General features: G+C 47.6%; 1 protein-coding gene across 5 annotated transcripts in view; it reads left to right on the top strand.

The window, feature by feature from the left end:
* Positions 1 to 19,878, top strand: part of LOC135527680 (membrane-associated guanylate kinase, WW and PDZ domain-containing protein 2-like) — a 135,142-nt gene extending 115,264 nt beyond the window's left edge. For 4 of the 5 annotated variants that reach the window (XM_064956171.1, XM_064956170.1, XM_064956169.1 and 1 more), the window contains one exon: positions 15,227 to 19,878. In XM_064956171.1, coding sequence (XP_064812243.1) covers positions 15,227 to 16,092 — 866 coding nt within the window. In that variant the 3' untranslated portion in view covers positions 16,093 to 19,878. The remainder of the gene's footprint in view (positions 1 to 15,226) is intronic. The other variant, XM_064956172.1, reaches the window with a different exon arrangement.
* Positions 19,879 to 23,257: the final 3,379 nt, after the last annotated feature.

Here is a 23,257-nt window from a genome sequence, read left to right as displayed (position 1 = left end):
GAGACAGGGAAGGATACGTCCCAGACTATGGTAAGAGACAGGGAGGAAGGATACGTCCCAGACTATGGTAAGAGACAGGGAGGAAGGATACGCCCCAGACTATGGTGAGAGACAGGGAGGAAGGATACGTCCCAGACTATGGTGAGAGACAGGGAGGAAGGATACGTCCCAGACTATGGTAAGAGACAGGGAAGGATACGTCCCAGACTATGGTAAGAGACAGGGAAGGATACGTCCCAGACTATGGTAAGAGACAGGGAAGGATACGTCCCAGACTATGGTGAGAGACAGGGAGGAAGGATACGTCCCAGACTATGGTGAGAGACAGGGAGGAAGGATACGTCCCAGACTATGGTAAGAGACAGGGAAGGATACGTCCCAGACTATGGTGAGAGACAGGGAGGAAGGATACGTCCCAGACTATGGTGAGAGACAGGGAGGAAGGATACGTCCCAGACTATGGTGAGAGACAGGGAGGAAGGATACGTCCCAGACTATGGTAAGAGACAGGGAAGGATACGTCCCAGACTATGGTGAGAGACAGGGAGGAAGGATACGTCCCAGACTATGGTAAGAGACAGGGAAGGATACGTCCCAGACTATGGTAAGAGACAGGGAAGGATACGTCCCAGACTATGGTAAGAGACAGGGAGGAAGGATATGTCCCAGACTATGGTGAGAGACAGGGAGGAAGGATACGTCCCAGACTATGGTAAGAGACAGGGAAGGATACGTCCCAGACTATGGTGAGAGACAGGGAGGAAGGATACGTCCCAGACTATGGTAAGAGACAGGGAAGGATACGTCCCAGACTATGGTAAGAGACAGGGAGGAAGGATACGTCCCAGACTATGGTAAGAGACAGGGAGGAAGGATACGTCCCAGACTATGGTGAGAGACAGGGAGGAAGGATACGTCCCAGACTATGGTGAGAGACAGGGAGGAAGGATACGTCCCAGACTATGGTAAGAGACAGGGAAGGATACGTCCCAGACTATGGTGAGAGACAGGGAGGAAGGATACGTCCCAGACTATGGTAAGAGACAGGGAGGAAGGATATGTCCCAGACTATGGTAAGAGACAGGGAGGAAGGATACGTCCCGGACTATGGTAAGAGACAGGGAAGGATACGTCCCAGACTATGGTGAGAGACAGGGAGGAAGGATACGTCCCAGACTATGGTAAGAGACAGGGAAGGATACGTCCCAGACTATGGTAAGAGACAGGGAAGGATACGTCCCAGACTATGGTAAGAGACAGGGAGGAAGGATACGTCCCAGACTATGGTAAGAGACAGGGAAGGATACGTCCCAGACTATGGTAAGAGACAGGGAAGGATACGTCCCAGACTATGGTAAGAGACAGGGAGGAAGGATATGTCCCAGACTATGGTAAGAGACAGGGAGGAAGGATACGTCCCGGACTATGGTAAGAGACAGGGAAGGATACGTCCCAGACTATGGTGAGAGACAGGGAGGAAGGATACGTCCCAGACTATGGTAAGAGACAGGGAAGGATACGTCCCAGACTATGGTAAGAGACAGGGAAGGATACGTCCCAGACTATGGTAAGAGACAGGGAGGAAGGATACGTCCCAGACTATGGTAAGAGACAGGGAAGGATACGTCCCAGACTATGGTAAGAGACAGGGAAGGATACGTCCCAGACTATGGTAAGAGACAGGGAGGAAGGATACGTCCCGGACTATGGTAAGAGACAGGGAAGGATACGTCCCAGACTATGGTAAGAGACAGGGAAGGATACGTCCCAGACTATGGTAAGAGACAGGGAGGAAGGATAAGTCCCAGACTATGGTAAGAGACAGGGAAGGATACGTCCCAGACTATGGTAAGAGACAGGGAGGAAGGATACGTCCCAGACTATGGTAAGAGACAGGGAGGAAGGATACGTCCCAGACTATGGTAAGAGACAGGGAGGAAGGATACGTCCCAGACTATGGTAAGAGACAGGGAGGAAGGATACGTCCCAGACTATAGTAAGAGACAGGGAGGAAGGATACGTCCCAGACTATGGTAAGAGACAGGGAGGAAGGATACGTCCCAGACTATGGTAAGAGACAGGGAGGAAGGATACGTCCCAGACTATGGTAAGAGACAGGGAGGAAGGATATGTCCCAGACTATGGTAAGAGACAGGGAGGAAGGATACGTCCCAGACTATGGTAAGAGACAGGGAAGGATACGTCCCAGACTATGGTGAGAGACAGTGAAGGATACGTCCCAGACTATGGTAAGAGACAGGGAGGAAGGATACGTTCCAGACTATGGTAAGAGACAGGGAAGGATACGTCCCAGACTATGGTAAGAGACAGGGAGGAAGGATACGTCCCAGACTATGGTAAGAGACAGGGAGGAAGGATACGTCCCAGACTATGGTAAGAGACAGGGAAGGAAATGTCCCAGACTATGGTAAGAGACAGGGAAGGATACGTCCCAGACTATGGTAAGAGACAGGGAAGGATACGTCCCAGACTATGGTAAGAGACAGGGAAGGATACGTCCCAGACTATGGTAAGAGACAGGGAAGGATACGTCCCAGACTATGGTAAGAGACAGGGAGGAAGGATATGTCCCAGACTATGGTAAGAGACAGGGAAGGATACGTCCCAGACTATGGTGAGAGACAGGGAGGAAGGATACGTCCCAGACTATGGTAAGAGACAGGGAGGAAGGATATGTCCCAGACTATGGTAAGAGACAGGGAGGAAGAATACGTTCCAGACTATGGTAAGAGACAGGGAAGGATACGTCCCAGACTATGGTGAGAGACAGGGAGGAAGGATACGTCCCAGACTATGGTAAGAGACAGGGAGGAAGGATATGTCCCAGACTATGGTAAGAGACAGGGAGGAAGGATATGTCCCAGACTATGGTAAGAGACAGGGAGGAAGGATATGTCCCAGACTATGGTAAGAGACAGGGAGGAAGGATAGTCCCAGACTATGGTAAGAGACAGGGAGGAAGGATATGTCCCAGACTATGGTAAGAGACAGGGAAGGATACGTCCCAGACTATGGTAAGAGACAGGGGGAGGAAGGATACGTCCCAGACTATGGTAAGAGACAGGGAGGAAGGATACGTCCCAGACTATGGTAAGAGACAGGGAAGGATACGTCCCAGACTATGGTAAGAGACAGGGAAGGATACGTCCCAGACTATGGTAAGAGACAGGGAGGAAGGATACGTCCCAGACTATGGTGTGAGACAGGGAAGGATACGTCCCAGACTATGGTAAGAGACAGGGAAGGATACGTCCCAGACTATGGTAAGAGACAGGGAGGAAGGATACGTCCCAGACTATGGTAAGAGACAGGGAAGGATACGTCCCAGACTATGGTGAGAGACAGGGAGTAAGGATACGTCCCAGACTATGGTAAGAGACAGGGAGGAAGGATACGTCCCAGACTATGGTAAGAGACAGGGAGGAAGGATACGTCCCAGACTATGGTAAGAGAAAGGTAGGAAGGATACGTCCCAGACGATGGTAAGAGACAGGGAAGGATACGTCCCAGACTATGGTAAGAGACAGTGAAGGATATGTCCCAGACTATGGTAAGAGACAGGGAGGAAGGATACGTCCCAGACTATGGTAAGAGACAGGGAGGAAGGATACGTCCCAGACTATGGTAAGAGACAGGGAAGGATACGTCCCAGACTATGTTAAGAGACAGTGAAGGATACGTCCCAGACTATGGTAAGAGACAGGGAAGGATACGTCCCAGACTATGGTAAGAGACAGGGAGGAAGGATATGTCCCAGACTATGGTAAGAGACAGGGAGGAAGGATATGTCCCAGACTATGGTAAGAGACAGGGAGGAAGGATATGTCCCAGACTATGGTAAGAGACAGGGAGGAAGGATATGTCCCAGACTATGGTAAGAGACAGGGAGGAAGGATACGTCCCAGACTATGGTAAGAGACAGGGAGGAAGGATACGTCCCAGACTATGGTAAGAGACAGGGAGGAAGGATACGTCCCAGACTATGGTAAGAGACAGGGAGGAAGGATACGTCCCAGACTATGGTGTGAGACAGGGAAGGATACGTCCTAGACTATGGTAAGAGACAGGGAAGGATACGTCCCAGACTATGGTAAGAGACAGGGAGGAAGGATACGTCCCAGACTATGGTAAGAGACAGGGAAGGATACGTCCCAGACTATGGTAAGAGACAGGGAGGAAGGATACGTCCCAGACTATGGTGAGAGACAGGGAGTAAGGGTACGTCCCAGACTATGGTAAGAGACAGGGAGGAAGGATACGTCCCAGACTATGGTAAGAGACAGGGAGGAAGGATATGTCCCAGACTATGGTAAGAGACAGGGAAGGATACGTCCCAGACTATGGTGAGAGACAGGGAGGAAGGATACGTCCCAGACTATGGTAAGAGACAGGGAGGAAGGATATGTCCCAGACTATGGTAAGAGACAGGGAGGAAGGATACGTTCCAGACTATGGTAAGAGACAGGGAAGGATACGTCCCAGACTATGGTGAGAGACAGGGAGGAAGGATACGTCCCAGACTATGGTAAGAGACAGGGAGGAAGGATACGTCCCAGACTATGGTAAGAGACAGGGAAGGATACGTCCCAGACTATGGTAAGAGACAGGGAGGAAGGATATGTCCCAGACTATGGTAAGAGACAGGGAGGAAGGATATGTCCCAGACTATGGTAAGAGACAGGGAGGAAGGATATGTCCCAGACTATGGTAAGAGACAGGGAGGAAGGATACGTCCCAGACTATGGTAAGAGACAGGGAGGAAGGATATGTCCCAGACTATGGTAAGAGACAGGGAGGAAGGATACGTCCCAGACTATGGTAAGAGACAGGGAAGGATACGTCCCAGACTATGGTAAGAGACAGGGAGGAAGGATACGTCCCAGACTATGGTAAGAGACAGGGAGGAAGGATACGTCCCAGACTATGGTAAGAGACAGGGAAGGATACGTCCCAGACTATGGTAAGAGACAGGGAAGGATACGTCCCAGACTATGGTAAGAGACAGGGAGGAAGGATACGTCCCAGACTATGGTGTGAGACAGGGAAGGATACGTCCCAGACTATGGTAAGAGACAGGGAAGGATACGTCCCAGACTATGGTAAGAGACAGGGAGGAAGGATACGTCCCAGACTATGGTAAGAGACAGGGAAGGATACGTCCCAGACTATGGTAAGAGACAGGGAGGAAGGATACGTCCCAGACTATGGTGAGAGACAGGGAGTAAGGATACGTCCCAGACTATGGTAAGAGACAGGGAGGAAGGATACGTCCCAGACTATGGTAAGAGACAGGGAGGAAGGGTACGTCCCAGACTATGGTAAGAGAAAGGTAGGAAGGATACGTCCCAGACGATGGTAAGAGACAGGGAAGGATACGTCCCAGACTATGGTAAGAGACAGGGAAGGATACGTCCCAGACTATGGTAAGAGACAGGGAGGAAGGATACGTCCCAGACTATGGTAAGAGAAAGGTAGGAAGGATACGTCCCAGACGATGGTAAGAGACAGGGAAGGATACGTCCCAGACTATGGTAAGAGACAGTGAAGGATATGTCCCAGACTATGGTAAGAGACAGGGAGGAAGGATACGTCCCAGACTATGGTAAGAGACAGGGAGGAAGGATACGTCCCAGACTATGGTAAGAGACAGGGAAGGATACGTCCCAGACTATGGTAAGAGACAGGGAGGAAGGATACGTCCCAGACTATGGTAAGAGACAGGGAGGAAGGATACGTCCCAGACTATGGTGTGAGACAGGGAAGGATACGTCCTAGACTATGGTAAGAGACAGGGAAGGATACGTCCCAGACTATGGTAAGAGACAGGGAGGAAGGATACGTCCCAGACTATGGTAAGAGACAGGGAGGAAGGATACGTCCCAGACTATGGTAAGAGACAGGGAGGAAGGATACGTCCCAGACTATGGTGAGAGACAGGGAGTAAGGATACGTCCCAGACTATGGTAAGAGACAGGGAGGAAGGATACGTCCCAGACTATGGTAAGAGACAGGGAGGAAGGATACGTCCCAGACTATGGTAAGAGAAAGGGAGGAAGGATACGTCCCAGACTATGGTAAGAGACAGGGAAGGATACGTCCCAGACTATGGTAAGAGACAGTGAAGGATATGTCCCAGACTATGGTAAGAGACAGGGAGGAAGGATACGTCCCAGACTATGGTAAGAGACAGGGAGGAAGGATACGTCCCAGACTATGGTAAGAGACAGGGAAGGATACGTCCCAGACTATGTTAAGAGACAGTGAAGGATACGTCCCAGACTATGGTAAGAGACAGGGAAGGATACGTCCCAGACTATGGTAAGAGACAGGGAGGAAGGATACGTCCCAGACTATGGTAAGAGACAGGGAAGGATACGTCCCAGACTATGGTAAGAGACAGGGAGGAAGGATACGTCCCAGACTATGGTAAGAGACAGGGAGGAAGGATACGTCCCAGACTATGGTAAGAGACAGGGAGGAAGGATACGTCCCGGACTATGGTAAGAGACAGGGAAGGATACGTCCCAGACTATGGTGAGAGACAGGGAGGAAGGATACGTCCCAGACTATGGTAAGAGACAGGGAGGAAGGATATGTCCCAGACTATGGTAAGAGACAGGGAGGAAGGATACGTCCCGGACTATGGTAAGAGACAGGGAAGGATACGTCCCAGACTATGGTGAGAGACAGGGAGGAAGGATACGTCCCAGACTATGGTAAGAGACAGGGAAGGATACGTCCCAGACTATGGTAAGAGACAGGGAAGGATACGTCCCAGACTATGGTAAGAGACAGGGAGGAAGGATACGTCCCAGACTATGGTAAGAGACAGGGAAGGATACGTCCCAGACTATGGTAAGAGACAGGGAAGGATACGTCCCAGACTATGGTAAGAGACAGGGAGGAAGGATATGTCCCAGACTATGGTAAGAGACAGGGAGGAAGGATACGTCCCGGACTATGGTAAGAGACAGGGAAGGATACGTCCCAGACTATGGTGAGAGACAGGGAGGAAGGATACGTCCCAGACTATGGTAAGAGACAGGGAAGGATACGTCCCAGACTATGGTAAGAGACAGGGAAGGATACGTCCCAGACTATGGTAAGAGACAGGGAGGAAGGATACGTCCCAGACTATGGTAAGAGACAGGGAAGGATACGTCCCAGACTATGGTAAGAGACAGGGAAGGATACGTCCCAGACTATGGTAAGAGACAGGGAGGAAGGATACGTCCCGGACTATGGTAAGAGACAGGGAAGGATACGTCCCAGACTATGGTAAGAGACAGGGAAGGATACGTCCCAGACTATGGTAAGAGACAGGGAGGAAGGATAAGTCCCAGACTATGGTAAGAGACAGGGAAGGATAAGTCCCAGACTATGGTAAGAGACAGGGAGGAAGGATACGTCCCAGACTATGGTAAGAGACAGGGAGGAAGGATACGTCCCAGACTATGGTAAGAGACAGGGAGGAAGGATACGTCCCAGACTATGGTAAGAGACAGGGAGGAAGGATACGTCCCAGACTATAGTAAGAGACAGGGAGGAAGGATACGTCCCAGACTATGGTAAGAGACAGGGAGGAAGGATACGTCCCAGACTATGGTAAGAGACAGGGAGGAAGGATACGTCCCAGACTATGGTAAGAGACAGGGAGGAAGGATATGTCCCAGACTATGGTAAGAGACAGGGAGGAAGGATACGTCCCAGACTATGGTAAGAGACAGGGAAGGATACGTCCCAGACTATGGTGAGAGACAGTGAAGGATACGTCCCAGACTATGGTAAGAGACAGGGAGGAAGGATACGTCCCAGACTATGGTAAGAGACAGGGAGGAAGGATATGTCCCAGACTATGGTAAGAGACAGGGAGGAAGGATACGTCCCAGACTATGGTAAGAGACAGGGAAGGATACGTCCCAGACTATGGTGAGAGACAGTGAAGGATACGTCCCAGACTATGGTAAGAGACAGGGAGGAAGGATACGTTCCAGACTATGGTAAGAGACAGGGAAGGATACGTCCCAGACTATGGTAAGAGACAGGGAGGAAGGATACGTCCCAGACTATGGTAAGAGACAGGGAGGAAGGATACGTCCCAGACTATGGTAAGAGACAGGGAAGGAAATGTCCCAGACTATGGTAAGAGACAGGGAAGGATACGTCCCAGACTATGGTAAGAGACAGGGAAGGATACGTCCCAGACTATGGTAAGAGACAGGGAAGGATACGTCCCAGACTATGGTAAGAGACAGGGAAGGATACGTCCCAGACTATGGTAAGAGACAGGGAGGAAGGATATGTCCCAGACTATGGTAAGAGACAGGGAAGGATACGTCCCAGACTATGGTGAGAGACAGGGAGGAAGGATACGTCCCAGACTATGGTAAGAGACAGGGAGGAAGGATATGTCCCAGACTATGGTAAGAGACAGGGAGGAAGAATACGTTCCAGACTATGGTAAGAGACAGGGAAGGATACGTCCCAGACTATGGTGAGAGACAGGGAGGAAGGATACGTCCCAGACTATGGTAAGAGACAGGGAGGAAGGATATGTCCCAGACTATGGTAAGAGACAGGGAGGAAGGATATGTCCCAGACTATGGTAAGAGACAGGGAGGAAGGATATGTCCCAGACTATGGTAAGAGACAGGGAGGAAGGATAGTCCCAGACTATGGTAAGAGACAGGGAGGAAGGATATGTCCCAGACTATGGTAAGAGACAGGGAAGGATACGTCCCAGACTATGGTAAGAGACAGGGAGGAAGGATACGTCCCAGACTATGGTAAGAGACAGGGAGGAAGGATACGTCCCAGACTATGGTAAGAGACAGGGAAGGATACGTCCCAGACTATGGTAAGAGACAGGGAAGGATACGTCCCAGACTATGGTAAGAGACAGGGAGGAAGGATACGTCCCAGACTATGGTGTGAGACAGGGAAGGATACGTCCCAGACTATGGTAAGAGACAGGGAAGGATACGTCCCAGACTATGGTAAGAGACAGGGAGGAAGGATACGTCCCAGACTATGGTAAGAGACAGGGAAGGATACGTCCCAGACTATGGTAAGAGACAGGGAGGAAGGATACGTCCCAGACTATGGTGAGAGACAGGGAGTAAGGATACGTCCCAGACTATGGTAAGAGACAGGGAGGAAGGATACGTCCCAGACTATGGTAAGAGACAGGGAGGAAGGATACGTCCCAGACTATGGTAAGAGAAAGGTAGGAAGGATACGTCCCAGACGATGGTAAGAGACAGGGAAGGATACGTCCCAGACTATGGTAAGAGACAGTGAAGGATATGTCCCAGACTATGGTAAGAGACAGGGAGGAAGGATACGTCCCAGACTATGGTAAGAGACAGGGAGGAAGGATACGTCCCAGACTATGGTAAGAGACAGGGAAGGATACGTCCCAGACTATGTTAAGAGACAGTGAAGGATACGTCCCAGACTATGGTAAGAGACAGGGAAGGATACGTCCCAGACTATGGTAAGAGACAGGGAAGGATACGTCCCAGACTATGGTAAGAGACAGGGAAGGATACGTCCCAGACTATGGTAAGAGACAGGGAGGAAGGATACGTCCCAGACTATGGTAAGAGACAGGGAGGAAGGATATGTCCCAGACTATGGTAAGAGACAGGGAAGGATACGTCCCAGACTATGGTGAGAGACAGGGAGGAAGGATACGTCCCAGACTATGGTAAGAGACAGGGAGGAAGGATATGTCCCAGACTATGGTAAGAGACATGGAGGAAGGATACGTTCCAGACTATGGTAAGAGACAGGGAAGGATACGTCCCAGACTATGGTGAGAGACAGGGAGGAAGGATACGTCCCAGACTATGGTAAGAGACAGGGAGGAAGGATATGTCCCAGACTATGGTAAGAGACAGGGAGGAAGGATATGTCCCAGACTATGGTAAGAGACAGGGAGGAAGGATATGTCCCAGACTATGGTAAGAGACAGGGAGGAAGGATATGTCCCAGACTATGGTAAGAGACAGGGAGGAAGGATACGTCCCAGACTATGGTAAGAGACAGGGAGGAAGGATACGTCCCAGACTATGGTAAGAGACAGGGAGGAAGGATACGTCCCAGACTATGGTAAGAGACAGGGAGGAAGGATACGTCCCAGACTATGGTGTGAGACAGGGAAGGATACGTCCTAGACTATGGTAAGAGACAGGGAAGGATACGTCCCAGACTATGGTAAGAGACAGGGAGGAAGGATACGTCCCAGACTATGGTAAGAGACAGGGAAGGATACGTCCCAGACTATGGTAAGAGACAGGGAGGAAGGATACGTCCCAGACTATGGTGAGAGACAGGGAGTAAGGATACGTCCCAGACTATGGTAAGAGACAGGGAGGAAGGATACGTCCCAGACTATGGTAAGAGACAGGGAGGAAGGATATGTCCCAGACTATGGTAAGAGACAGGGAAGGATACGTCCCAGACTATGGTGAGAGACAGGGAGGAAGGATACGTCCCAGACTATGGTAAGAGACAGGGAGGAAGGATATGTCCCAGACTATGGTAAGAGACAGGGAGGAAGGATACGTTCCAGACTATGGTAAGAGACAGGGAAGGATACGTCCCAGACTATGGTGAGAGACAGGGAGGAAGGATACGTCCCAGACTATGGTAAGAGACAGGGAGGAAGGATACGTCCCAGACTATGGTAAGAGACAGGGAAGGATACGTCCCAGACTATGGTAAGAGACAGGGAGGAAGGATATGTCCCAGACTATGGTAAGAGACAGGGAGGAAGGATATGTCCCAGACTATGGTAAGAGACAGGGAGGAAGGATATGTCCCAGACTATGGTAAGAGACAGGGAGGAAGGATACGTCCCAGACTATGGTAAGAGACAGGGAGGAAGGATATGTCCCAGACTATGGTAAGAGACAGGGAGGAAGGATACGTCCCAGACTATGGTAAGAGACAGGGAAGGATACGTCCCAGACTATGGTAAGAGACAGGGAGGAAGGATACGTCCCAGACTATGGTAAGAGACAGGGAGGAAGGATACGTCCCAGACTATGGTAAGAGACAGGGAAGGATACGTCCCAGACTATGGTAAGAGACAGGGAAGGATACGTCCCAGACTATGGTAAGAGACAGGGAGGAAGGATACGTCCCAGACTATGGTGTGAGACAGGGAAGGATACGTCCCAGACTATGGTAAGAGACAGGGAAGGATACGTCCCAGACTATGGTAAGAGACAGGGAGGAAGGATACGTCCCAGACTATGGTAAGAGACAGGGAAGGATACGTCCCAGACTATGGTAAGAGACAGGGAGGAAGGATACGTCCCAGACTATGGTGAGAGACAGGGAGTAAGGATACGTCCCAGACTATGGTAAGAGACAGGGAGGAAGGATACGTCCCAGACTATGGTAAGAGACAGGGAGGAAGGGTACGTCCCAGACTATGGTAAGAGAAAGGTAGGAAGGATACGTCCCAGACGATGGTAAGAGACAGGGAAGGATACGTCCCAGACTATGGTAAGAGACAGGGAAGGATACGTCCCAGACTATGGTAAGAGACAGGGAGGAAGGATACGTCCCAGACTATGGTAAGAGAAAGGTAGGAAGGATACGTCCCAGACGATGGTAAGAGACAGGGAAGGATACGTCCCAGACTATGGTAAGAGACAGTGAAGGATATGTCCCAGACTATGGTAAGAGACAGGGAGGAAGGATACGTCCCAGACTATGGTAAGAGACAGGGAGGAAGGATACGTCCCAGACTATGGTAAGAGACAGGGAAGGATACGTCCCAGACTATGGTAAGAGACAGGGAGGAAGGATACGTCCCAGACTATGGTAAGAGACAGGGAGGAAGGATACGTCCCAGACTATGGTGTGAGACAGGGAAGGATACGTCCTAGACTATGGTAAGAGACAGGGAAGGATACGTCCCAGACTATGGTAAGAGACAGGGAGGAAGGATACGTCCCAGACTATGGTAAGAGACAGGGAGGAAGGATACGTCCCAGACTATGGTAAGAGACAGGGAGGAAGGATACGTCCCAGACTATGGTGAGAGACAGGGAGTAAGGATATGTCCCAGACTATGGTAAGAGACAGGGAGGAAGGATACGTCCCAGACTATGGTAAGAGACAGGGAGGAAGGATACGTCCCAGACTATGGTAAGAGAAAGGGAGGAAGGATACGTCCCAGACTATGGTAAGAGACAGGGAAGGATACGTCCCAGACTATGGTAAGAGACAGTGAAGGATATGTCCCAGACTATGGTAAGAGACAGGGAGGAAGGATACGTCCCAGACTATGCTAAGAGACAGGGAGGAAGGATACGTCCCAGACTATGGTAAGAGACAGGGAAGGATACGTCCCAGACTATGTTAAGAGACAGTGAAGGATACGTCCCAGACTATGGTAAGAGACAGGGAAGGATACGTCCCAGACTATGGTAAGAGACAGGGAGGAAGGATACGTCCCAGACTATGGTAAGAGACAGGGAAGGATACGTCCCAGACTATGGTAAGAGACAGGGAGGAAGGATACGTCCCAGACTATGGTAAGAGACAGGGAGGAAGGATACGTCCCAGACTATGGTAAGAGACAGGGAGGAAGGATACGTCCCAGACTATGGTAAGAGACAGGGAGGAAGGATACGTCCCAGACTATGGTAAGAGACAGGGAAGGATACGTCCCAGACTATGGTAAGAGACAGGGAAGGATACGTCCCAGACTATGGTAAGAGACAGGGAGGAAGGATACGTCCCAGACTATGGTAAGAGACAGGGAAGGATACGTCCCAGACTATGGTAAGAGACAGGGAGGAAGGATATGTCCCAGACTATGGTAAGAGACAGGGAGGAAGGATACGTCCCAGACTATGGTAAGAGACAGTGAAGGATACGTCCCGGACTATGGTAAGAGACAGGGAGGAAGGATACGTCCCAGACTATGGTAAGAGACAGGGAGGAAGGATACGTCCCAGACTATGGTGAGAGACACGGAGTGGAGGTGGTTGAGACATAACAGAAACCTAACAAAGATCTATTTGGGATGTAAACTGTTTGTGCGTCTCGGTGAAGGACACGACTATTGCTAGAACATTAGACAGCATCTAAAACCCTGATTGGTCTCTTGGTGACCTTTATTGACCCACTCTGGATAGTTCTCAGAGTCTGAGTGTCTCAGTGTCTCAGTGTCTCAGAGTCTCAGTGTCTCAGAGTCTCAGTGTCTCAGAGTCTCAGTGTCTCAGTGTCTCAGTGTCTCAGAGTCTCAGTGTCTCAGTGTCTCAGAGTCTCAGTGTCTCAGTGTCTCAGAGTCTCAGTGTCTCAGTGTCTCAGAGTCTCAGTGTCTCAGTGTCTCAGTGTCTCAGAGTCTCAGTGTCTCAGTGTCTCAGAGTCTCAGAGTCTCAGTGTCTCAGTGTCTCAGAGTCTCAGTGTCTCAGAGTCTCAGTGTCTCAGTGTCTCAGAGTCTCAGAGTCTCAGTGTCTCAGTGTCTCAGTGTCTCAGAGTCTCAGTCTCTCAGTGTCTCAGTGTCTCAGTGTCTCAGAGTCTCAGAGTCTCAGTGTCTCAGTGTCTCAGAGTCTCAGTGTCTCAGAGTCTCAGTGTCTCAGTGTCTCAGAGTCTCAGAGTCTCAGTGTCTCAGTGTCTCAGTGTCTCAGAGTCTCAGTCTCTCAGTGTCTCAGTGTCTCAGTGTCTCAGAGTCTCAGTGTCTCAGTGTCTCAGAGTCTCAGTGTCTCAGTGTCTCAGAGTCTCAGTGTCTCAGTGTCTCAGAGTCTCAGAGTCTCAGTGTCTCAGTGTCTCAGTCTCTCAGTGTCTCAGTGTCTCAGTGTCTCAGTCTCTCAGTCTCTCAGAGTCTCAGTGTCTCAGTTCTCAGAGTCTTAGTGTCTCAGTGTCTCAGTTCTCAGAGTGTTGGATCTTGCTGACTTTCTTATTTCCTATTTCTCTCTTTTTCCTGACCGTACATGTGGTCTCCTTCCTTCTTTGTACTGTCCCTTCCCTTTCTTTCCCTCTCCTCTTTATGTCCCTCTCCTCCTCTCCTTCCTTCCTTCCCTCTCCTCCTCTTCCCTCTCAGTGGAGCTCTCCAGCCTGTCTCTGTGTATGACCAACTCTAAGCAGGGAGAGCCTTGTTTTTATGTCATCGGCAGAACAGAGCGGTTGGTATCTCTTCCTGTTAGTCTTCTTCTCTTTGATTTCTGTTCTAGAACCTTCTAGAATCATCTTGATCTATGCCACTTAGTAGACCTTGTTATCCATTCTAGTATGTGATCCCTGCGTGAATTGAACCAACAACCTTAGCGTTGCTAGTGCCACACTCTTCCCAACTGAACCATACAGTCTGAACCACATATTCTTGTTGTCCTGAGTTACATTATCAAGAGGTAAACGGCAGGGTTGTCTCTTATGTTCATGTTTATTCGCTCTTGTACATCATTTCTATGCACAGGGAGTCGTACCTCCAGACCTATGGAATAGACATATATTTATATACCACTCATATTCATATAGGATCCAACAGTACACTATCACACAGTGTAGTTGTGATAGAACTAGGTTTGAAAAAAACTGTCTCTTTCACAAAATTCCCCTTTTTTCCCCAGAAATCTTGGTTGGATGTTTCCCCGATTTCATGCTTATTCCCTTGCAATTCCAAAAAAATCTTCCAACCAGGATTTTGGGAAAACCAGGGAATTTTGGAAAAATGTCCAGAATTTTATAAACCTAGATATAATTGAATAAAAGTTGTTGTTCAGCCTCCATAATCATTGTATTTCAGTAGAAACATCAGTCGTGTTATCTCAGTGATTATTTACAGTTGCTTGCTGAAACAAAGAGAATGAAATGAACAGACTTGGTGTTTCTATTCTGAAGGCCACGAGGCTTGCTATTATCTACATGTTTATCCCATCTCATCGGCACCTGTTTTGTTTTACTTTAAACTTGGATAACACTGTTTGTTGTTTGTGTTAAACTGGAAACTGGTTTCTAATTTGTGTTTTCCCTCTAACTCCCTATCACCACTCTTGCTGAATATTTTTCTTGTCTCCCCCCTCTCTCTCTCTCGCTCTCTGACCTCTCTCTCTCTCTCTGCCCTCTACCCCACCCTCTTTCTCTGCCCTCTCATCCCCCTCTCGCCCCCCATCCATCCCTCCCTCTCTCTCTCTCTCTCTCTCTCTCTCTCTCTCTCTCTCTCTCTCTCTCTCTCTCTCAGACCATGATCCCAGATCAGTCTCCTTCTCTCTCTACCCAGAGGATGCGGGTGTGGCTGCAGTAGATAAGACGCACTCCCTGCCAAGGAAGAGTGAAAGGATGGATAGAGGAGGAGGGGAGAGGCAGAGTAAAGGAGGTAGTCTGGGGGGAATGAGGAGCAGAGGAGGAGGTACCCCTGACACAGACCTGGATTGGCCGGAGGAGGAGGGTCAGGTGGTCAGTCATAGAGGTGAGAGTTTAGGGGATAAGGACAACGGGAAACGCACCCAGAGTTTACCCAAGAACAGACAGGAAGTAGAGGAGGAGGAGGTGAGGCCCAGCGAGTCCAAACAGAGGTCAAAACAGCAGAGGAGCAGGGAAATGCAGAGTAAGGGGAAGAAGAACAGGAGAGAGAGGGGAGATGAGACAGAGGAGCTTCCCATCAGAAACACAGGTGAAGGTAAGAGGGAAGAGAGGAGGAGGGAGAGAGAGAGAGAGAGGGAGACGGAGGTGGAGGATTCTAGACCTGCAGAGAGAGTTCCCTTCTCCTTCCTCAAGCCGCTGCAGGATGGAGAGGCTGAGCTGTCTGATGCAGAGTCAGGGTCAACATGCACCTCCGGAGACAGCTTCTCTGACCAGGTCAGCCTGTCTGCATCTAGCATCTTCGGTTCCACCGCCCAAGACCCCAGAGACCAGAGAGGAGACCCCTGGAGCACCCAGTCATGGCTCCGGGCCAACCATGCATCCCACACCCCAGGCCCCTGGAGCAGCACACAGCCACAGAGGGCCACCTACAACAGTCCCTGTATTAAACCTGACCTGCAGATGTCTCAGGTTTTGGTGGGACACAGACTGACAGGAAACAAACGGAGAGGTCTTGACCTGTAGATGATAGATTATCCTGTTTAGAGGTTTCCTGGATTATTTACTCGTAATTCCAGAATTTGTCCAACCAGGATTTCTAGAAAACCTGGGAATTTACCTCTTGTCTGGGACACCTCCCTGACCACTGCACCACCCAATGACCTGTTATCCCACCACTTGACCGGGACACATTATCATACCCATGATTCTACCTACCTAACACCATTGCCTATAGAGGTCCACTATCATATTGGAGCTATATCATAATGAGTGGTATTATCTTCAACATAATCATTGTCATCACAACTTTTTTTATAATGGATATGCAAGTAACAACAACATCAAACATCTCCTCATATCAACCCTCTCTACAAACCAGACAGCAGCTACATCAAACATCTCATATCCACCCTCTCTACAAACCAGACAGCAGCTACATCAAACATATCCTCATTTCAACCCTCTCTACAAACCAGACAGCAGCTACATCAAACATATCCTCATATCAACCCTCTCTAGAAACCAGACAGCAGCTACATCAAATATCTCCTCATATCTACCCTCTCTACAAACCAGACAGCAGCTACATCAAACATCTCATATCAACCCTCTCTACAAATCAAACAGCAGCTACATCAAACATCTCATATCCACCCTCTCTACAAACCAGACAGCAGCTACATCAAACATCTCATATCCACCCTCTCTACAAACCAGACAGCAGCTACATCAAACATCTCATATCCAACCTCTCTGCAAATCAAAAAGCAACTACATCAAACATCTCATATCCACCCTCTCTACAAACCAGACAGCAGCTACATCAAACATCTCCTCATATCAACCCTCTCTACAAACCAGAATGGATTGTTAACACCACCTAGAGGCTATAGTGATGTATTATAATATGAGGAGCGCACCACTATGTTAACATTATAATATTCCACTTTCTTTATATCATATCATGTTTGCATTATATTTTACTGTAGATGATTTATTAAATTTTTTTGGTTGTAAAAATATTTGACTGAGATTTAGATAAATGATTTGCCTCCTGCTTGCTTATCGTGGATTGTAAATTCACCTCTTTCACATGAAGTCTTAGGATGTGGTGTTACAGATGTCTGGGGGACAGTAATTTTGTCGTCATATATATAGTTGAGAAAAGCTGGTAACTTTCCCCAAAATCTTGTTACATTCCCCAAATCTCCTGTTTTTTCCAGTAAACCCTATTGGAAGATTTCTGGAATCAGGATAAGCAGAACTCCTGAAACCCTCCAATCAGGAAAACCTGGACATTTTGGGAACGTTACTGTTATACAGTTGAAGTCGGACGTTTACATACACTTGGGTTGGAGTCATTTAAAACTCGTTTTTCAACCACTCCACAACTGTCTTGTTAACAAACTATAGTTTTGGGAAGTCGGTTCGGACGTCTACTTGGTGCATGACACAAGTCATCTTTCCAACAATAGTTTACAGACAGATTGTTCACTGTATCACAATTCCAGTGGGTCAGAAGTTTATATACACTAAGTTGACTGTGCCTTTAAACAGCTTGGAAAATTCCAGAAAATTACGTCATGGCTTTAGAAGCTTCTGATAGGCTAATTGACATAATTTGAGTCAATTGGAGGTGTACCTGTGGATGTATTTCAAGGCCTACCTTCAAACTCAGTTCCTCTTTGCTTGACATGATGGGAAAATCAAAAGAAATCAGCCAAGACCTCAGAAAACAAGTAGTAGACCTCCACAGGTCTGGTTCCTGGATCATCCTTGGGAGCAATTTCCAAATGCCTGAAGGTACCACGTTCATCTGTACAAACAATAGTACGCAAGTATAAACACCATGGGACCACACAGCCGTCATGCCGCTCAGGAAGGAGACGCGTCCTGTCTCCTAGAGATGAACGTACTTTGGTGTGAAAAGTGCAAATCAATCCCAGAACAACAGCAAAGGACCTTGTGAAGATGCTGGAGGAAACAGGTACAAAAGTATCTATATCCACAGTAAAACGAGTCCTATATCGACATAACCTGAAAGGCCTCTCATCAAGGAAGAAGCCACTGCTCCAAAACCGTCATAAAAAAGCCAGACTACGGTTTGCAACTGAACATGGCGACAAAGATTGTAATTTTTGGAGAAATGTCCTCTGGTCTGATGAAACAAAAATAGAACTGTTTGGCCATAATGACCATTGTTATGTTTGGAGGAAAAAGGGGGAGGCTTGCAAGCTGAAGAACACCATCCCATCCGTGAAGCACGGGGGTGGCAGCATCATGTTGTGGGTGTGATTTGCTGCAGGAGGGACTGGTGCACTTCACAAAATAGATGGCATCATCAGGCAGGAAAATTATGTGGATATATTGAAGCAACATCTCAAGACATCAGTCAGGAAGTTAAAGCTTGGTCGCAAATGGGTCTTCCAAATGGACAATGACCCCAAGCATACTTCCAAAGTTGTGGCACAATGGCTTAAGGACAACAAAGTCAAGGTATTGGAATAGCCATCACAAAACCCTGAACACAATCCCATAGAACTGAAAAAGCGTGTTCTAGCAAGGAGGCCTACAAACCTGACTCAGTTCCACCAGCTCTGTCAGGAGGAATGGGCCAAAATTCAGCCAATTTAATGTGGGAAGCTTGTGGAAGGCTACCTGAAATGTTTGACCCAAGTGAAACAATTTAAAGGCAATGCTACCAAATACTAATTGAGTGTATGTAAACTTCTGATCCACTGGGAATGTAATGAAAGAAATTAAAGCTGAAATAAATAATTCTCTCTTCTATTATTCTAACATTTCACATTCTTAAAATAAAGTGGTGATCCTAACTGACCTAAGACAGGGAATTTTTACTAGGATTAAATATCAGGAATTGTGAAAAACTGAGTTTAAATGTATTTGGCTAAGGTCTATGTAAACTTCCGACTTCAACACTATAAAGGTTATATACTGTATAACTGCACAGTTGTAGAGACTAGTGATTTATGAGTCTCTACAGATCTCTACTGGTGCCTTTCATTTTCTAGCCAAGCCGCTTTTAACCAAATCGAGTATTGACAGTGAAGCTTTTACAATGGGTACATCTAAAATCACACCCTAATCCCTATATAGTGCACTATTTTTGACCAGAGATGGTTGAAAGTAGTGCCCAATGTCAGGAATAGGGTGCTATTTTGACACATTCTTTACCCAGTTGAACAAATACTTTAAAAGCAGACTCTATTTGAGTTTTTTTTAAATACTCAGATTGAACAGTGGGTGAATTGAAGATGTGAATGAACACAGTGTAAAATGTTCCTTTAGAAACACACATTAGTACTTAGCCACGTATCTAGAATGTATTGATTGTTGGTGCTGTAGTACTGTATACATCATGCTACACTACACAGAGACGTCCTATCAGAACTGTCCCCTGCCAGTCTCTGATGCTAATCCATATCCAGAACGCACATTACGTTACGATTTACAAATGCTACAATGTCATCATTCTGTGATCCTTCCCCATTTCAGCTCCGCCTGTGTTTCAGTAACCAAGAATATAATAAACAAAGAACAGACCCATCACATCTCTCTCCCCTCCTCCTTCTCCCTCCCTCTTCCTTCCCTTCTCCCTGCCTCCTCCTCCCCTTCTCCCTCCCTCCCTCCTCCTCCCACATCCCCCCTCCATCCTCTCTTCCCCTCATCCTTCCTTCCCTCCCTCCTCCCCTAATCCCCTCCTCCCCTTCCTCCCCTAATCCTCCCTCCTCCCCTTCCACCCCTAATCCACCCTCCGTCCCTCCTCCCGTCCTCCTCTCCTCCCTCCCTCCCTCCTCCTCCCACATCCCCCCTCCATCCTTTCTTCCCCTCATCCCTCCCTCCCCTCCTCCTTCCTTCCCTCCCTCCTCTCCTCCCTCCCTCCTCCCCTAATCCCCTCCTCCTCTCATCCCTCCCTCCTCCCCTAATCCCCTCCTCCCCTTCCTCCCCTAATCCTCCCTCCTCCCCTAATCCTCCCTCCTCTCCTAATCCTCCTTCCTCCCCTAATCCACCCTCCCTCCCTCCTCCCCCCCCTCCTCTCCTCCCTCCCTCCTCCCCTAATCCTCTCCTCCAGTTCCTCCCTCCTCCCTAATCCTCCCTCCCTCCTCCCCCTCCTCCCCTAATCCTCTCCCTCCCCTTCCTCCCTCCTCCCCTAATCCTCCCTCCCCCTCCCCCTAATCCTCCCTCCCTCCTCCCCTAATCCTCTCCTCCCCTAATCCTCCCTCCCCTCATCCTCTCCTCCCCTCCCTCCTCCCCTAATCCTCCCTCCCTCCTCCCCTAATCCTCCCTCCCCTCATCCTCTCCTCCTCCCTCCCTCCTCCCCTAATCCTCCCTCCCTTAATCCTCTCCCTCCCCTTCCTCCCTCCTCCCCTAATCCTCTCCTCCCCTAATCCTCCCTCCCCTCATCCTCTCCTCCTCCCTCCCTCCTCCCCTAATCCTCCCTCCACTCATCCTCTCCTCCTCCCTCCCTTTCTCCCCTAATCCTCCCCCCCCTCATCCTCTCCTCCTCCCTCCCTCCCTCCTCCCCTAATCCTCCCTCCCCTCATCCGCTCCTCCCATTTTTTGCTCTGGTGATTTGCCTGTTGCTAAATATGAATTGTTGTACGCTATGCGCATGTCTAAAATGGTTCCATTTTCCTCATAGGGCCCTGGTCTATAAAGTAGTGCACTACATAGGGAATAGGGTGCCATAGGGCCCTGGTCTAAAGTAGTGCACTACATAGGGAATAGGGTGCCATAGGGCCCTGGTCTAAAGTAGTGCACTATATAGGGAATAGGGTGCCATAGGGCCATGGTCTAAAGTAGTGCACTATATAGGGAATAGGGTGCCATAGGGCCCTGGTCTAAAGTAGTGCACTATATAGGGAATAGGGTGCCATAGGGCCCTGGTCTAAAGTAGTGCACTACATAGGGAATAGGGTGCCATAGGGCCCTGGTCTAAAGTAGTGCACTACATAGGGAATAGGGTGCCATTTTAGACGTAAGCCCATGTTGTTGAGTTTGCAGAAGACTGACTACAAGGGCATTTTGATACTGGTCTTCTATGCATTTTGTAAGACTCGCTGGTTCAGTTAATTACTGTGGGAGTTTTATGTACTAGGTGCTCTGACAGAGTGCTATACAGAGGAAGCTGGTGGGAGAAGCTATTAGAGGATGGGGCTCGTTGTAATGACTGAAACGGAATGGAACGGAGTCAAACGCTTAGTTTCTATGTGTTTGATGTGTTTTGTACCATTCCATTAATCCCATTCCAGCAATTACGACGAGCCCGTCCTCCTATAGCTCCTACCACCAGCCACTTCTGGTGCTCTACTACTAGTTGCCAGAATAACAAGAGTTTTGGTAAATGTACAGATTAAACAGATCCATGAGTGCCGGACGTTGGTACGTACACACTTATGCATCAAATATTTACCTCGTCCTCTCCTGAGCAATAAAAAGCCATTTTTCCCCCTCACGTCTGCTAAAGTTATGCAACATGTAGCTTCCCATGAGCTCAATGAGTTAAAAAAAAATGAAAAAATAAAACTGGGTTGTGTTCATTAGGCACCAAACGGAAGTGAAACGGTCTGAAACATGGAGGGACTACCCGGACTCGTCCAATAAGTAACAGTAATTTAAATTTTCTGTTGCAAAAAAACCAAAACGTTTTAAAACGTTGCGTGCCCTAATGAATGTGACCCTGCCAGAAGGCACAGCATGGTTTGAGGTATATGTTGTATTAGGGAGGGAGGTGTCGTTAAACCAGCCTTTGACTCAATAAAAAAAAAGGGCAATGAATGAACTACTGCAGTTGATTAAGACATTAAACTCTATTTGATTTAAATGTTTTTATAGAATGACTATTTTAATATGTTTGCCTTTGTTGATGGGAATGAACAGACATTTCACCTCTGTGAGCCTAACGGTTCTTTGCTCACCATATTTTCACTGGAAGCTTTGAAACAACGCAGCTAATCAATCAATCAATCAACTGTAGTTATAAAGCCCTTTTTTTAAACATAGATTAGTAGCTAATCTACATTAATGAATCCCTGGAAAGTACAACACCGTACTGTAAACTACATTAAATAAGTACAACACCGTACTGTAAACTACATTAAATAAGTACAACACCGTACTTGTGAACTACATTAAATAAGTACAACACCGTACTGTAAACTACATGAAATAAGTACAACACCGTACTGTAAACTACATGAAATAAGTACAACACCGTACTGTAAACTACATTAAATAAGTACAACACCGTACTGTAAACTACATGAAATAAGTACAACACCGTACTGTAAACTACATGAAATAAGTACAACACCGTACTGTAAACTACATTAAATAAGTACAACACCGTACTGTAATCTACATTAAATAAGTACAACACCGTACTGTAAACTACATTAAATAAGTACAACACCATACTGTAAACTACATTAAATAAGTACAACACCGTACTGTAAACTACATTAATTAAGTACAACACCGCACTGTAAACTACATTAAATAAGTACAACACCGTACTTAAACTACATTAAATAAGTACAACACCGTTCTGTAAACTACATTAAATAAGTACAACACCATACTGTAAACTACATTAAATAAGTACAACACCGTACTGTAAACTACATTAAATAAGTACAACACCGTACTGTAAACTACATTAAATAAGTACAACACCGTACTGTAAACTACATTAAATAAGTACAACACCGTACTGTAAACTACATTAAATAAGTACAACATCGTACTGTAAACTACATTAAATAAGTACAACACCGTACTGTAAACTACATTAAATAAGTACACCACCGTACTGTAAACTACATTAAATAAGTACAACACCGTACTTAAACTACATTAAATAAGTACAACACCGTTCTGTAAACTACATTAAATAAGTAAAACACCATACTTAAACTACATGAAATAAGTACAACACCGTACTGTAAACTACATGGAATAGGTACAACACCGTACTGTAAACTACATGAAATAAGTACAACACCGTACTGTAAACTACATGAAATAAGTACAACACCGTACTGTAAACTACATTAAATAAGTACAACACCGTTCTGTAAACTACATTAAATAAGTACAACACATACTGTAAACTACAGACGTGCTATATGAAGCACACAGGCATATTCAGAGGCACATTTTTTGCATA

Source organism: Oncorhynchus masou, chromosome 33 (genome assembly GCF_036934945.1).
Source record: "Oncorhynchus masou masou isolate Uvic2021 chromosome 33, UVic_Omas_1.1, whole genome shotgun sequence".
Taxonomy (NCBI): domain Eukaryota; kingdom Metazoa; phylum Chordata; class Actinopteri; order Salmoniformes; family Salmonidae; genus Oncorhynchus; species Oncorhynchus masou.
This window is presented reverse-complemented; position numbering and strand designations above follow the sequence as displayed.